We start from the raw sequence: 17,172 nt of genomic DNA, 5'->3' as shown, positions 1-17,172 counted from the left end.
GCACGCCTCGCCCATGCATGGAACAACGAACTCAGCAGTCGCTAGCGTTCTTACGCACCAGATGGCGCTAGAGGCGGCGGTAGTTGGGCCGCCCTCGCGGATTTTTTACACGCGTATAGGCGTGGTGGGTTAGCCGCAAATACAATGCCGCGGTACCTTTTGGGTGTCGCTACGTTACAATTTTAGATTTCGAAAGACCCAAAAATCCCTTACTCGATTTTACGAACTTCCCGATTTAACGAAATAATTCGAGCGTGGTCATCACTTCGTTGGCACGCGTTTTCTGACCAAATTTTGAAGTTGCGTTCGCTGCTGAAGGAAGTAATCGCAGCTCGCTAAACGGCCCACACTTCTTTGTGGTAAACGAGAAAAGAACGCAATTTACACGACCTTCCGTGATGATCAGTTTCGGATAGCCAAACCTAAGACTTTATATGACGTCACTGATTAGGGCGAGCCAAAGGCTACCACGATGCTATTGTATCACTTTGCTTCAACGTTATCGGCTAATCGAATTTCATACTGTTGACCTTGAGTCCTCAACGACTGATAAAGTCCTCAGCCAAAAAAAAAAAAAAATAATGGGGTTAAACGCGCTTTGCTGGCAAAGCTGCTGCCGCTATAGTCAACGCGGCGTTACGTGATCTTCCCGGCAGCACAGCGCCGTAAAACTTACAAGGCAGTTCTATCTGAGACACGGCGCACCGACTGCTCCGGCAAACTGACAGAGGCACAAGGAGGACGCCAAACGGGAGTTTCTGTTGCTATCTAACGCGCCGTATAGCGACCTTTTCGGCAGTGCCGTCATAAAACGTTAAAGCCGCAGTTTTATCAAGTAAGCGAACGTTTGCTTACGCGTACGAGCAATAAGAGTCGGTCAGAGCGCGCGACGCAATCGTCTGTTCAGCTGCCTAGTAAACAGACGGCACAGAGAAGCCCGCACGTAGTTGCAGTTTCTATCGCTAGTCAACCCATCGTTACGCGACCTTTTCGGCAGTCCCGGCATTCGGGTTGTAGTTATATATCGAGCGACCGCCTCGTTTACGAATGCAACTTCGTAGGGTGAACTGATCGCACGAACAGTTCATTCGAGAAAGGAGGACTAGGTGCCACGCACCTGGATGGAGCAGTACACGTACGGAAAGGAACAGACGATATCGAAACAGGGTTGCACGGATCGCCCCCTATCGAAATCGCCGAGCAACGGGTCTCGCACGCGTTCCATATGTGATCGTGCTCGAGGTGGTCGGGTGCACAACGCAAGCGCCGTGCAACACAGTTATCGCAGTGTTCCATCATTCTTTTTCTTTTTTTATTCGAACACGCACGAGAGAGAGAGAGAGAGAGAGAGAGAGAAACATTGCGGGCACGAAAGCAACAGATTCGCTTCCCCGATCTCCGCCGTCGATGACGCCGTCGCGACGCCCATCGCGACTTTGCATAGCCAGGCCGGTAAAGATTGCCGCGCGCCTGCTGTGAGGCACGACAGCACTTCGCGTGGAAGCGTTCCTTTGCGTGCGTATTTATGTTGTGCGATACGTTTTCGCGGTCAATCCACGAAAAAACCCTTCTATATCTGAACCTCGGAGCATTTCAGCGAAAACAGAAACACGGGCGCAGCGATATGCAGAAGCAAAAGCAGTCGACGAGGGAGAAACGGGTCGGCACGTCGTCTCTTTCGGAGAGAGTTTTGCGTGGTGACATGCACGGGAACACTCCCAAGTTGGCTCCAATCCAATCGCAAGGCCCGGGACTGTCGTATTTTTGACGCTGGCTTTTGCGTTCCCTTTGTTTCCCATAAAATTAAACGTACACGTTGCTTGCATGCATCAAACGTGTTATGCCGCAGGGACTTGAGCAAAATAATAAAAAAAATATCCATACGTGTCAAGAAACAGCCAAGCTTCCCTCGCACGTGTCTGTATTTATGTGTATGATTGTACGCGTGCGTTCGGGCGCCATTACATGTGTATTTAAGTGCGTGTTCGTGCGCGTGTTTTCAATACCTCACTTTAGCATCTTAGTACACGGAAAGAGTACCACAAGTTGGAATTTATCTTCCAGAGTAACGTCCAGGCGAAGACAAACGTAAACAAACTTTTACAAGGCTAGAATATGCTCAGAGCATTGCTCAGAGGACCGCGGGACCGCGTGGGTCTGCACCTCCGACAGGCAAGAGCGCCGAAGTTGAATTTGCCGGACGAAGGTGAGGACGCGTACCTCGGACGCTATAAAAAAGAGGGATGCCGAAGAGAGAGAGAGAGAGAGAGAGAGGCCCGCGAGGAATGTACGCGATCCGAAACAAGGCTGCGGAATGGCATGTCCCCAGCGATCGCACGTGCGAATGGCCCAAGTTGCGCGTGAAACAGAGACATGGGGTCCAAGGGGTCCCCCACGAAGCTCGAGTTCAAAGTAGAAAGCCAGCGTTGTATGTATTTGGGTGTCTCATTTTGTCCTGTTGCTGTACGCTTGAAGTTACAACCCTCTCAAAGAGCCTCAGGTGGCCGGTCGCCTCGGAAGTCCCGAGACCCAGATTGTGGCCATCAACGTGACGACAGTTTGTAGGACCAACCGTACAGTGGATCCGAGCCCCGGTTATCTGGCTCGCGATCGTACTGCACCCATCTACCACATTCCTGGTGCCGCGATATCGTTGTTATAGCGACACGTGTGGTGTGAATTGTATACAAATTTCCGCGTGCTTTAGCATCGCAGCGACCGTAGCCGTGTGACCCACGCGCCCCAGCGTGGCTAAACGCGCCTGTGCTCGTAATCACCAGCGCGCACACTCCCCCGCTTTGGAGCATGGAGGTCGGCGCCACGTTTTCGTGGCCCCGTTTGAATCCTGAATCGATGTTGTAAAATCGGTTGGGTGCGTTGTGGCTCGGAACGTTTCTTATCGGGTGATTTCGGGCTCGTGAACCATATCGAGGTAAAGGCTTAATAATATTAAGTTTAGTTCGGTTCATTGAGTATACAAACCTAGGGAGGCATACAAAAGACGCTGCACCACCGGTCTAAGGCCGGCCCTTGCCGTGAAGAAAAGATAACAAAAAATCATGGCGATTGACTGATTGATTGATTGATTGATTGATTGATTTATTTATTTATTTATTTGTAGGGTTTATTGGCGCAAGGGCCAGATGTGGCCAAAGAGCGCCAAGTCGATGATCCGTGCTTCTCAATGATATATGCATGAGTGTTAATTCATGGTTAATCATGGCGAATGAACATATCGCAGCAGTGACACCTGCCGGATTTTAATAATTACATATTGACAGATATATTTCGAAATACATATTCAAATACAAATAAACCTAAAGTGAAATATCGACATAGCAAAAAATAATAAGTAGACAAACCACCATAGAAACTAAGGTACAATGATTGAATAAGATAGACACAAAGATAGAAACTCAAATACAATGCCGTGAACACACTTCTCACCACGCTGCAGAGTTTAGTTTTTACATGCGAGCTGAAGAATTAAGCATTTTAAATGTGAGCTTTTGGACTAGCGTGCTCCCCGGTCCGTGGTCTGTCAGGTTGACAATAGGCATGTCAAAAGCCGCAGGCACTGTGCGCGACTATATAAATTACTTGTTTCTTTCAACCATTTTACTCGACGATTCTATAGTTATGAGGACGTACCTGGCACATCCTTGGTCGCAAAGCTGTTGAGTGGGATGGGCCCAACCGCCGGCTGTCTGCTGGTGCACTGTTCCCTGTGAACAAAGAGTACAGCCACCACCGAATGAACAGCACAGAAAAAAAAGCTGAGCCAGAACTTAGCAACTGCTAACTCAATCTAAGTGTGCCATAGCATACTTAGACCGCGATGATTGTGACGTTCCCACGGACGCACACGCCGTGCCTCGCGGGCGACCGTCCAGTCTCGTACATCAAAGTGACGTGTATCAAAGTGACGTCATCACATGCGTAACGTACACGGTCGTCCACTTCCAATTTGAACACGGCTCCGGGCGGCCGGCGAGGCCGGCGCTCCGCGGAGCGCCGCTCGTGGGCGCCGGTTTAACTAACGCGCCGGCGCACTGGCAGCCACAGGCGTGGCCTCAGCCGCCAGCACACACTAGTGCAGGCGCGCTGTAGCAGACGAAACGGCTACGGCCACGCTTGTGGCTGCCAGTGCGCCGGCGCGTTAGTTACCCCGGCGCCCACGAGCGGCGCTCCGCGGAGCGCCGGCCTCGCCGCCCGCCCGGAGCCGTGTTCAAATTGGAAGTGGACGACCGTGTACAACTGGCGTGGGAGGCGTTGTTTTGACGTAATCTAAACTCGTAATTAGTGCCACCAATTTGAAAGGCCTGGGAGAACGCGCCGTTCAGTAGCCCGCAGGTTAATATACTGCCACCACGATCAACTACAGCTGCCTTACGGGCGAGCCTGTATTAGGCAAACCAGAAAGCGCATTAAAAAAAAGGAAACAAAGAGTGATTAGGCCGAAGATTCTCAAGATCCCCGAGTTTCACCCAAACAGCTCATTCACCCAGGCTTCAAAACCAGCGAAGTTCTTCATTCAAAGATCACCTCGCAATGCCCCAAAACAGAAGAGCTGTGACGTCGACGAATATCGCCCGTATTCACTTAAACAATTCACTTGCTCGTAAGTCAACAAATGTGTCGGAAGTCAACACTAAACAAAAAGAAGTGTATATGTTCGCCTCGGTTCGGTGCTCTACTAGTTCGCGATACACCTATAGAGAGATATAACGAGGTTAATTTTATGCGAGTTTCTTTGCAATTACCATCGTTCTTCCTACACACTTTAGTGATAGCTGGCCATCAGTTTGTTCAGCTTATTTCCGCGTCGTCAAATACAAAAAGCATCCAAAACTCATTAAAGGCTCGACAAGAACAGCAGAACTGCGAGATGACGTGCGTAATTCAAATCGGCGTGAAAAGAAAATCCGGGCGGCCCTGCGCACGATACCTTTCTCGCTGAAAGGAATCACGCATCTTGTATTCCTAAACGCTCTTAGCATTTTCTTTTTCTTTTCTTTCTGCGGCATGCGGGACTTCTCGAATAACCAAGCACGCGCTCGCTGTAGCTGACGCCCTCCTGGCTTCTTCGATACCCCCCTCTCCGTAAGCCGCACGCGTGCTCCTATATTTAAGTCCAGCCGTGACGTCACGGCAGCCGCAGGTGTGCCGCCGATTGCCCCGATGCGCAGCGTCGGTGGCTCGGCCTCGTTAGGGGCTCATTATTAAAGCAGCGGCCGGCGACGCGAGAGCGCGGTCTATTTTAATGCGAGACCGAACGCCATTGTTCCGCACCACCGCCACCAGGTAGCGCGCGCGGCGGCGGCGAGCCCCCGCGTAACCTCCTGCGCCAGTTGCGTGCAGCGCAGCCTTAACTAATCGCGCAGCGATTTCATGTGACAAGCATACGACGTGTACTGTATAAGACGCCGGGAGTGATGAAGGAAACACGGGCGATGACCCCCTGCACCAGTTGCGTGCAGCGCAGCGCGGCGTGACGTTAACTGATCGCGCAACAATTTCAAGTGACAAGCATATACAACGTGTATGCGCTGCGCTCACAGCTATAAGGTTTAGTCGAAGAGGTGAAACACTTGTGTACGCAAAAGAATGCCGGGTGCGTAGATACAAGATAAAACGAAAAAAATAAACAAGGAAACGAGAGAAACACGAACTCACAGCGCTATCACGTGACACCTGTGAAGGTGTACCGCAGAGATGTACCGAAGCCTGACTTACACACGTGTCGCGGCAATAACGTACCAAAGTGCGCTACCGCTACATCCCTTGCGCTCGTGTCACGATATAGTCGATAAACGATCGCCGACCGACAATAATCAAGTGACAATCGTTTCTTTATAGAAGCGGTGTCTGAGGTCATCGAGCCTGAACAGGGCAAGGGCCGAGACGAGGACGAAAACGTGCGTGCGACAAGCGCTTGTGCCGCCTCGTCTCGTACCTCTTCCGCTGTTCACACAAGCAGCCAAGTCAGCTAACCACCTTGGTTGAGGCTAACAGGTATATATTGTCCTTGGCTTCCAAACTTGCCATGGACCGTGATAATTGGGCCAAACAGCGCACTGTCTCTGTTTCCTCTGAATGTCCGTGTTACCTTTCGCAAAACTAATCGAAATATATGTCACGGGGTATTATTCTGCATGCACAATGTTGAATTCCGCAATATTATCACATTCGTCATCTTGCCAACACTGATTGGCCCACGGGGCTGCTATACGGTTTCCCTGATTGGCTGAGCACCCCAATGCGACGTAATTTAACAACGTCCCTATTAAAGGTGATGTCCCGATACACGCCCTAGCGACGGAGCTCCCCCATAGAAGCGAACACCAATATCGAAGGCCACGCCCTTGTTGACTGTGTGCGCCAGAAGCGATTGCGGAGCCGGGAACACGTCATAGACGCCAAGGTACCCGATCCTCTGCCGCGGACTTTGGAGTCAACTTCACGAAATATTCACGCGCGTCCTCGCAGCTCCCTAACAGCACGAGCCGTCACTGTCAGCAATGTGAATCGACCGATCGGTCGTGCCCCTGAACACACAAGTCTCCCACGCGGCAAACGAAGCGCCGCTGCAATCGAGGCGCCCTACCAGGCGCTTACGAGATGCCGAAGGAGCATCATTTATATAGACTATTTTTTGCGGAAGCTTCGGAACACCGCCATCGTCGGCTGTTAGCGGGAGCGTTTTCTTTAGTTACAAAAGCTGGTGTATACGGATATTGCGGTCGAGTCGCCTGCATGAAAATGGTTCCACAGACGCTTTCAGTATTTTATGATCGAGCTGGAGGCACCGGTGAGCAGCATCGTTTTGCACTCCACCCCCCCCCCCCTCCCCCCCCCCCCCTCCGCCAAGGTCCGCGCTAGACTTCCCTAGCGCGTATTGATTTCCACAAGGTGCCACATAAGATGAGTCGTGAAGGACGTAAGGAAATGCAAAACAAATCAAATTGTGTAATGTTTCTTTGTTACAAGGAATTAACACCCGCATTGGGACAGGTTGTTACGCCTTAGAGATCAGACCGAGACGGAGCGCACCATCCAATCTCGGAGGCAATGCGTTGAGCCTCTCGACGACTGGGCTGCTTCCTCGTAAATGCCTGCAGAGGACGGTACTGCACGTCCTGCCACAGACGTTTTTGGTGAGCGGAATACAAGAAAAATCTGAATCTGCCCCCACCGATGCAACCATAATCAAATGGAGAAATTCATTGGTCACTTTCCTGCATTCCAGTAAAAACTGCAACAAATAATTTGATCCAACCACCATTTTCCTTATTCTAGTGTAACACCGAGCTTTCAATCATTCAATTGCGCATTCTGGTTTCTCGTAGAACCAATGGCCACCTCATCGAGTAATTTAGCTCAAGGGTTAGAATTGTGATACCTGCCACAGACAGTTTTTTATAATTTTCGTTAAGCAAAGAGAGAGAGAAAAAACTTGGTATATGTAGTGCAATGAACATCATGCTCCGCCATGTTTGTTTCATCGAAACTAAATCACGCTTCGCAAGTTGGTCCGACCATGGCTTCGTAGAAACCAAAACGGGTAGAACATCCGACGCTGCTTCACCCTCGCTACAGCATCAAAACCGCGCCGCAGAAGTGCACCGTTTTTCTCTTCGAACACGCTGGCTGCCGCAGCCCACTATGCCAGGCGCGTCGCAGCATCGCCGCTGCCATTACACAAAGAAAGTGCGACCACCAGGGAGCGCGAAAGCAGACAAGGCACACGCTTCAACAGATGGGCGCGTGAAGGCGCCGTCGGCGCTATCAGTGCTGGGACAATCGGCGCGCGCGATCTCGTTTTCACGGCGTGACATCGACGCGTGCGCGCCTTGTTAATTAGATTCACGCGGGCGATTAGTATTCCATCCACGGCCAGACAGCAGTCCCCGCACGCCCCCTTGCCCCCTCGACTCTAGCCCTTGAACTTTTCGTCTATCTTGGGATCGATTTTTTTCTTTTTTACACACGACCATCCCGACTACTGCCTCCATAGCCGGACACTGCCACAACTTCCGTGCCAAGTGGAAGTCTATAAGAGGAAAAAGTCGGCGTATAGTGGCCGCGCAGCACTGATTGCTGCGCCACCTATCCGCCTTTTACAATGTAATGGAACTTCCAGCTGACGAAACGAGTCGAGTTCAGGACACTGCAGCATCAGCAGCGTTCTCGGAGGCTTCCTTTAGAGTTAGGTTTCCTTAAAAAAAAAGTTATTTTGGCACTCTAAGTGCATTCAGCTGCAAGTTCTGTACAAAGTGTTGATATAGTGTCTGTGATACAGAGACAATAGATATTAGGGTTTGACGAAAGCTAATCTTGTCGGGCATGAAACTATGTTCTCAGCAGTGACCGACACTCCCTGTTCCTCGTCGACTCTGCCTCTGAATGTTCTCTCTACTTTTGTATCAATCGCTATGGAGGAAGGGTGTCTTGTTCAAGAATGTATAGGCGTTTGCTAGGTGTATTGGAATAAAAGTAAAGTAAGGTTGCATATAATATTCACGTAAAGTTCACGCATATACCCCGTCACACGACTATGTGTCACTCGGTATGTGCCCTTGTCTACGTGGCCCTGCGTATCTGCCGATTGGTATGTGCCGCTCTATGCATGGTATGTGCATTATCAGTTGCCTGCAGAATATTTACACCATCCATAAAAACCACTCGCTACGAAACCGCGAGTGCTTCGGCAGATGTCAGTCTGCTTAAAATTGTTTTATTCGTTATTTATTTTTGAGAACACATGGGTATGTCTCCTACTGGCGTTAGGGACTCCAAACAGCTCCAAAGAGCTCATTAAAAAAAAAAATACACATGAGCAGATGACAATACGGAATTTGTTAGTTACGACGCTGACGCAATACCACAAAGATGACAAAAAATTCCGCAGGAACCCATCTCGCGACTATGACTGCCGACGTAATTGCTACTAGCAATCATGGAATGTAGTGACAAACCGTACTGCTTAAGACACCTTTATTTGCAATTTGTAGCGGGGGAAGCAGGCTAAAAATGTTAATTGCATTAGTATATGCACGCTAACTTGCGTCACAGCGCCACCGCAGACTACAATGTGCACACCTTCGGAAGCCACAAAGGAAGCTTCACGAACGTGGCCTTCCAAACGCGACTAGTTTTAACCCACAGACAATGTATAATCATATCTGACTTCGAATCAGCTACGCCTCTATTGCATAGGCGTCTTTTGCAGGCGTAAAACTTTCGTTCACTGCCAGCTAGAAAAATGGACGTTCTCGCTTTTATCGGGTGGATAGGCATTCGTGGACTACGCTTGCAGCACTTGAATAGCGCCGTGAGAGAGGTTCAACACCGGCAGAGCGAAAAGTGTCTAAAGTGCCCAAAGAATGCTAACTGCATTCGTATCAACTCCGCATTACGCGCAGCACGTTTTCATATAAATGCACCGAGTCCTTGTGCTCTATATTTTTACTTTGTGGCGAGTGGCATTTAGGCGTGCAGTTCGTCTGGAGTCCACAGAACCTAAAGGGACTGACAACTGGCCAGAATGTGTTGAGACGTCGATAGAAATGATATGAACATGATTTATAGTGATGGGAATCCAGCGCGCTATTCGCGATTTAAGTAGGACTTATAATTTTAAATTGACAAAAGAAAGTCTAAAAAAAATCAGTAAGTGGCACGACCTGGCGACGAAGCCTCAGTACTTCGGCTGCATGTGAGAATACCGTACGTAAGTCGGCTGTTCTTAAGCACATCATACTTGTTGCTTTACACTGCAGTTCGTATATTATTAAACTCTTGTGTTTTATTCTACGCAAGCGGAGTGGAGTGGCAGAACGGGCAGCGATGTTCTTTGCATCGCGGCGCTCGTGCAGCCTTTTGTACGAGCGCGAGTTTGCGAGTTGATAACCAGAGTTCTGGCATATCCTACCACTTAGCTTGTCGTGGCTGATAAAAAAAGAAAGAAAAAAAAGAGCCTGGCGCATGCAGCCAGCAAAAGCACGGCCTTCGAGCTCTGTAGAAGAACGGCAGAGATTGTGCGAGTTGGTGGTTTTCCATATTGCTTTTAAAAAACAGCGCCATCGACGCAGGACAAAGAACGAGAATGAGGACACCCATGTACGGCGCCTGAGTGCGTCCCCGTTCTCTTCGTCCCGTGTCGGTAGCCCTGTTTTCAGTTTATTAATCAGTTTCTTAATTGGTGGGAGCTGCCGCTGGTGCGTAGGTTCGGACACGGCCTATTATCGTGAATATAATTCAACGCTTCATAAAACATGAACCGCGAGAACATCGGCTTAATAGACAAAATGTTACCTTCGTATGGCTAGAGCCGCCCTTGTCGTCTGCTTCCCACCAGTGCCGGCCTATAATCGCTACCGCGCTCACCTATCACTGTTATTTCCAGCACATTTCTTGAGCACAACGGCATCCTCAAAGCAGATCGGAAAATTCAGGTTAAAAAAAAAAAGTTTCCGACGATTACGATACTTCCTAGTGCAAAATTTGAGCGCAGCTTTATATGCGTTTTCATTTCACGACATACCGACCACAGTGTTTATTGATGCATTTGCCCCCCCCCCCCCGCCTTTGTGTAATACCGTGAAAGGGGTCCTTTAAGGAACAATAAGTTATGATGATGATGATGATGCCAGAAGTTGAGACCGATATCACCGCACCGACTGGCAGTGGGCCAGTGCCACCAGCACCTTCGCAGAGGGAGGGGCAGTATGGGAACGTTGGCATGATGAGCGGCATCGGAGCCAGCTGTGGAAGACGACGACAACGAAGGCGCGAGCGATATATTGAGGCAAAGAATTTGAGGCCGAAATCACCGCACCTCGTGGCAATGGGTCACTGCCGTCAGCGCCTTCGCAGAGGCAGGGGCAGTATGGCAATGCTAGCATGACGAGCGGCTTCAGAGCCAGCTGTGAAAGGCGACGACGAAGGCGCGAGCAGTGGCACGAGCGCGAGGGGCAGTGTGGGAACGCTGGCACGATGAGCAGCATCGGAGAAAGCCATGAAGCTTTCCTCTGTGGCTATACGCTTCATGGAGCCAGCTGTGGAAGAGGACAACGACGAACGAGCGCGCAGTGGCGCGAGCGCGTTCGCGCGGTTACGGCGAGGGACGCCGACGAGCTAGCTGCGGTAGACGACGACAAACGCGAGATCAGGGCCGACGCTCAACCCAGCAGCGCTCTGGAAATGTACCACAGCGTTTGCCGCGCCTCCAGTGTATGATTGGACACTTATCCCCGTATTCGGAGATGTGTCTTAACTTGAAGCTCACGCTTGACTTGATATAAATGACGCCTGGTGCGAACGTGCCCAAGACACTCATTGCGTTTCTTTTGGTGCGTTCACGATAGGCGTCTTTTAAACGAAGCCACGCATTGCCTTCAAGTTAAGATGCATTTCTGAATACGGGGGTAAGACCAGTGAGCTTTCCGTTGGAGTAAAAAAGAAAGAACGGGTGCTATAAAATTAGCTCCATTTTAAATATCATCGCCCAAGCACTCCTCGCATATGGTTAACATGCGAAGCTGAAACGTGTGGCCCCGGTGTTTAACACTGTGTTAATCCCGACGGTTCATCAAACGACGGCCTGGTAGGCTGCCGGGTCCTCGGGAAGCAGTTGCTGCTTGCGCTCGGCTACGAGCCTGTTCTTGTGCACGAGCTGCAGCATCGGCGTGGCGTATAGTAGACGAGCCCGCTCCCGGCTGTGCTCGCCGCGTTGCTGATCGAAAGCTGCCTGCTCCTCGGGAGTGCGTATGACGCATGGCCTACCCATTTCGGAGCCGGAGAGAAATTTCTGAGCGTGCGCTCGGCTGCGACGGAGAGCAACGACGTCACTACTGGTGCAGCCAATCCTGCTTTTTTTTTTTCGTGCATGCGCATGGGGTTGCGCCGGGGGTTTTCGGCGTAAAGACGACAGACGGGCGGACGAATCGGTTAAACATATAGAGCTTCGCTGTAAAACGGCGCTACCGACTAAGGAGAAAGAGCGAGAAAGGGAAAGGGGGGGACATGCGCTGAACATGCAACTGCGTTTATTGGAAAAACATGTTTGCTTTTAAAGCCATACATGAAGCGTGCGCGCATGCTCATTTTCAATAAAGAGCACTTGTTATTTCCAGCCATTGCCTCGTGGTCGCACGTATGATTATCTATGTTCCCTATTTTAACAAGCCCATTTCCCTGGAAAATAATCCTACGGAAGGCTGACTAACAATGATATAATAATATATGAAACGCCTCCGCCGCTTCCGTGTGTAGTGATTTTAAAGAGAATGGAAGAGATAAGTGTAGTGCCGTAATTGCCTCTCACAGGAGGACACTCAACAGCATTGCACGGGGAAAGGGGTGTGGGGAGAAAAAGATGAAGAGAGGAAAGGAGAAGGCGGGAGGGTCCAACCCTCGTGTGCTCGGGTACGTGGTGTCGCAACACACCAAACGCCTGCTGACAGACATCCCTGCGGGGACGCCCGCTTCTCCCGTACTGCTATCAGCGAGAACAAACAGCATTTTTAAACTTTACTGGCCGCGAACTTGCGATTTCACCATGGCGTTGCTCCGAGGAGGCACATGACGTCACAACGCGCGCCTCGCTACTGCGCATGCGCCACTAGTAGCACCGAGCCACAAGTGTTCCGCCGCTGCGCAGCGCCGCGCCTTTTCGCTGCCACCGTTTGGTATGATGTCACACCACGTTCCTCGTCGTTGCGCTCGCCTCCGCTCGCTTCGCCAGCTGCGTCGCATGCCTGATAACATGTGGGAGGATTGAAAAGGAGAGCTCGCGTGCGCCGCAACCACAGCTGAGGCAGCAGTATGTACGGCGACAATCCTGAGAAGCAGTAGGAGGCCTGGAATCGACATCGGAACGAGATAAAGAGCAAACGAATCGCCCAGGAAACAGACGAACAGCGCGCCGAACGATTGGCTAAACGCCGCAACATAGCTAGACAACCAGACTAACCTGGACTTGCAATGAAGATTAACCAAGGTTAACCATGTGAAGCCTTAGCTTTCGCTACGTATATCCTGGCATAGCCGAGCTAAACCACCGCCAATTTTTTGTGTCTACAAAGAACAGTGCTTTGCCAAGTTTGTAATTTCTTTTCGAAAAAAGTAAAGCGTTCTTGACACAAGGAAAATTGTGTTCATAAAGAGTTAGTGGGCCGTCTGTTTAAGTGACACAACATGCATGGCTCTGCAATAAACCTCATTACTTCCACTAATGTTACAGATGACTTGTCGCGACTAATTTCTTGAATGCTTGCGAAGAACAGTTAAACAATAGTGCAGACGTAAACCATTTGGTCACCGACGTAAATATTTTACACAACGCTTTTGGGAGAAATGTGCGATATCAGTTGAAAAGTGATAGCTATGTCTTCCAAAGCGCGCCCTTCTAGAGGCACACGGGCCGCGAGATCAAGAGACCGCTCATAATGCGATGCCAAGATAGACGCGCTGCAGGTCCCTGTGGATGTTGGTGTTTTACCGTGACAACTCGCGGACTTAAAAGGAGTCTAACGTTGTTCAAGGACCTTCTATTTTGTGGCGCAATAGAAGGCCTACCATTTGAAGTATCCAAAGTTCCAGTGGTTTCTCTAAAAAGCGAGCAGAAATATTTAAACAAAGTTTTTCGATGTGGGCAGCCTCTTGCTAAAACCAACGCTCGATGCGGATAACACTTATTACTGGGCGCGATGGCAATTTCGGAGGCCCCGCATCAACGCACTACTCTGTTCACCGTGACTCCGTTCGTTTGCGCAAGGCGGCGCCACTTTTCAACACGTGCTAGCTTGAAACGAAAGAAATGACTTTCTCACCCAATGTTGGCGGAGGAGCATAAACTATAACTTCAAGCAATAGAATATTGTATACAAGCACAATGACTCTCCCTGGGCGCTTTTTGGTTGCGTGACGCTACACGGATTGGCTGCACTGCTTCACCGTCGGGTAACGCCACATGTTCCCACACCTCTTTCAGAGCAAAACTAGATATATGGTTCCTCTTTTATGGGATACAAGCGTGCTGGTTTCTGTCAATGTGACATACAATCTTTTCATTCCGGCCAGCATTCATAGACACGTTCCGAGCGGTACACCTCCGAGGTTCCTATCGAAATAAATGGCTACGGAGAAATTGCTTTTCTCGGCAACCACTGCACCGTTCTACAGTGGAGCTGTTCGAACCTCGCTGGGTTTCTCTTGACGTTCGAGCTGGGGGAGAGAGGGCAGAGAGAGAGTGAAAGCGGAGTATAAAAATAGCATCGCGCAGCACAGCGATGCGGCGAGGGTGGGTGGGGCCTAGCGGAGAGGAAGAAGGAACGGCGTGACGGAGACGCAAGTGGTGTGACGTCATTGCTCTCCTACAAAAACCCGCGCGCTAGCTTTGCCGGATTTCAAGTAGCTACCAGGTACACGGCGTCGATGCAGCGTCCGACACACGACTCGGACGCATATGGCGTCTCAACAAATCGCTTCTGTTGCGGCGCGGGCGCCTAAAATGGCGCGCCGTTCCAACCGAACCCCCCCCCCCCCCCCCCGAGGAAGACGGCATGGATTTTTCTGAAGCCTTGACTTCCTCCAGCTGCGCTGGTCACTGGTGTTTGCGACAGCAGAGCCACGCATAATTTTTTGATGAGGCTCGCTCCATTTAAGAGGACAATTTCACATCTAGGAACTGTAGCAAGCACAACTTTAATTCATGCCATGAATATTTCAAAAGAAAATCTTGAAAGTCGCAAAATAAAAAAAAAACAAGAAAATCCGGTATCAAATTTGCAACTCTGACACGGATATAAGAAGAGATATCCCAATTCTGTAAAACGCACTTAATCTGAATTGGACAAAAGCGCTTTATCGTTCACCGCTCTGAAATTTACCAATAATTTATGGGCCGAACTTTTTGTGAGACCTACACAAACACTGTAACAATTTCCCCAATGTCGTAAATTAATATATCATAATTGTGCGCTTTAGATTTCGGACAGATGCAGTTTACAAAAAAGCGACGTCTGCTTTTGGGGCCATGGAGAGCTACATATTTGTAATCTTTATGCTGCAGTTGTTTTTTAACTTCCGAATTTCAACAATTTTCGTAAAAATTTTGAAATCCCAGTTCAATATTCTGTTCACCAAAGTTGGTAGAATTTAACTGCTCTTTCTCCCAATGCAACAAACTTCATTCAAAACGGCCCATCGGAATTATTTCGCGAAAGTATTTCTACCTTTTTACATGTCTTGCGACGAGTTCAGATGCAGCAACATGGCACTAACGTGCAAAGTGCGTCAGCAAATCACACTAGCACAAGGTGAACTATTATTGCACAATATAACCGAAGTACGCGAGAGAAGTCGTAGCTACATAAAAGCAAAAAAACCCCGCACGAGCCACAAGCAATGAAGGTGCAGGTCGCAAGATCCGATCTCCTACCTGGTAATAAAATTACGCGCGATGCTAGCGGCTCGATTTCTAGACGACGAGCAGTCACATGACCTCCGCCATAATTATAGTTTGCTGTTCGCGACACACTAACCTGCGAGCAAATGTGAGCATATCTTGCTGGCTAAAATCCCCTAAGACAGAAAGCTTTACTGCGTTAATTAAATTCCCTTGTGTTAAATAAATGTGCGTTATAATCTATCAAACGACGCGCATGTATGCTAAAGCAGTTATAGTGTATTGTTTAAGCACTTAGGCCCGACCGCAGCGTCTAAAAATAAAGAGTGTAGATCATGGATGCGCAGGATCTGTCACAAGACTGGTTCGCCCTTGAACGCCAGCGCCATCCATTGCACCAAGTAAGAACTGACCAGAAAGGAACAACGATTTATGTATTGAAAATTAAAGCACTGTTTACGTTTAGCCGACGGAAAATAATCGGAACAGCGGAGAGACAAAACGACGCTACCCTTAAGTGCTAACTTTCGTGCCAATTCGCTTAAAGCAGCGCGTATACCTTCTGAATGGCGGGCAGTTCAAACTTGACATTCGTTATCGTCAAGCAATAACTTGCCCAGTACTTAAATGTGCGCAGTTAGCAATAGTGATCTTATTGCCGACATTGTGGTGCAGCATGTACTGCGGCTCTTCGAAGCTCATCTTTGTACTTTCATTTTGACTATCGGCCCATCACAACGCACAAGCCGCCACCTGCCGACACCTCTCCCACGGTCAAAAATATCGGTGCACCAGGAAACGATACGAAGTTTCAACACATATATGGCTAGACACCACGGACGTCTCCACGCATTTCGATCGCTGTGCCTTCGACCAGAGGTATAGCATATGATGCTCTGTGACGTCAACTAACGCATTGACGCAAGCAGGGCGGCGACGAAAAGAAGGCTCGGCTAAGTCTTTACGATTTGAAATAAAAAATAAAAAATGAAAAGAGGTTGAAGGAGAAGACGACGGCGATCCCTTGGGCCAGCGGCAGCATTTCAACGGCTATCTTCCCGATCAATCATCTCTGCTAGTCATCATCTGTAAATAAACACACAATCAACTGTAACAATACCTTTAACCTAGATGGTCAATGGCCATTGACACTCGACAAAGACCTTGCTGAGTGGTTGCACCTTGGGTTAAGCTAAAGCTACAATTACATAGCAATAAATCCCGTGAGACAAGCCCAAGTGTTACTTAGGGCTAACTTCAATTTGGATGTGCCACAAACAAACAAACAAACAGCTACCACGAGGCGACTGTCATACCTCGACTGCGATTAAAGGCAGAGTTATGTAAAAAGGAGATACTCGAAGAATTAGAAGCATCAACGAAAAGTTTTTCATTGCTCGCACTTTCCTTGTGCAACATTAGGTCACCACAAATGCATGACTGGGCAGTTATAAGCCTCAATAGTCTATCGAAGGGTTGAAAGACGCCTAGAAAACATCGGTTTACTAACCACGGTCATGCAATAATTAATAATACAGAGCCCCTTAAAAGGCTGACACGGTCAAACGCTCACCTTATGATGGTGACTGCCTTGACATGCAATATTGGCTCGACATAAGCGTGAGGTCGGTAGCTGAACCGCTTAAGCCTCGTACAACCTCGTCCAAAAGGTTGAACGGCGACCAACCTTGTCCTAACCACGGCCATACGATAACAACGCTTACTGCACGAAGTCTTTAACCGCTAATACTATTCATTAG

General features: G+C 49.2%; 1 protein-coding gene across 3 annotated transcripts in view; it reads right to left on the bottom strand.

Annotated features, from left to right (window-relative positions):
* The window catches only part of LOC126539199 (uncharacterized), a 135,794-nt gene that overhangs the window by 22,338 nt on the left and 96,284 nt on the right, over positions 1 to 17,172 (bottom strand). For all 3 annotated transcript variants that reach the window (XM_072285534.1, XM_050185943.3, XM_050185944.3), the window contains one exon: positions 3,652 to 3,725. Coding sequence is in view for 1 of the 3 variants with exons in the window: in XM_050185943.3 (XP_050041900.1) it covers positions 3,652 to 3,725 (74 nt within the window). In the remaining 2 variants the exon portion in view is untranslated. The remainder of the gene's footprint in view (positions 1 to 3,651; positions 3,726 to 17,172) is intronic.

This window comes from Dermacentor andersoni, chromosome 11, assembly GCF_023375885.2.
Source record: "Dermacentor andersoni chromosome 11, qqDerAnde1_hic_scaffold, whole genome shotgun sequence".
In the NCBI taxonomy this organism is placed as follows: Eukaryota; Metazoa; Arthropoda; class Arachnida; order Ixodida; family Ixodidae; genus Dermacentor; species Dermacentor andersoni.
Note: the sequence above shows the minus strand (reverse complement) of the source record. Positions and strands in the feature narration are given on the sequence as shown.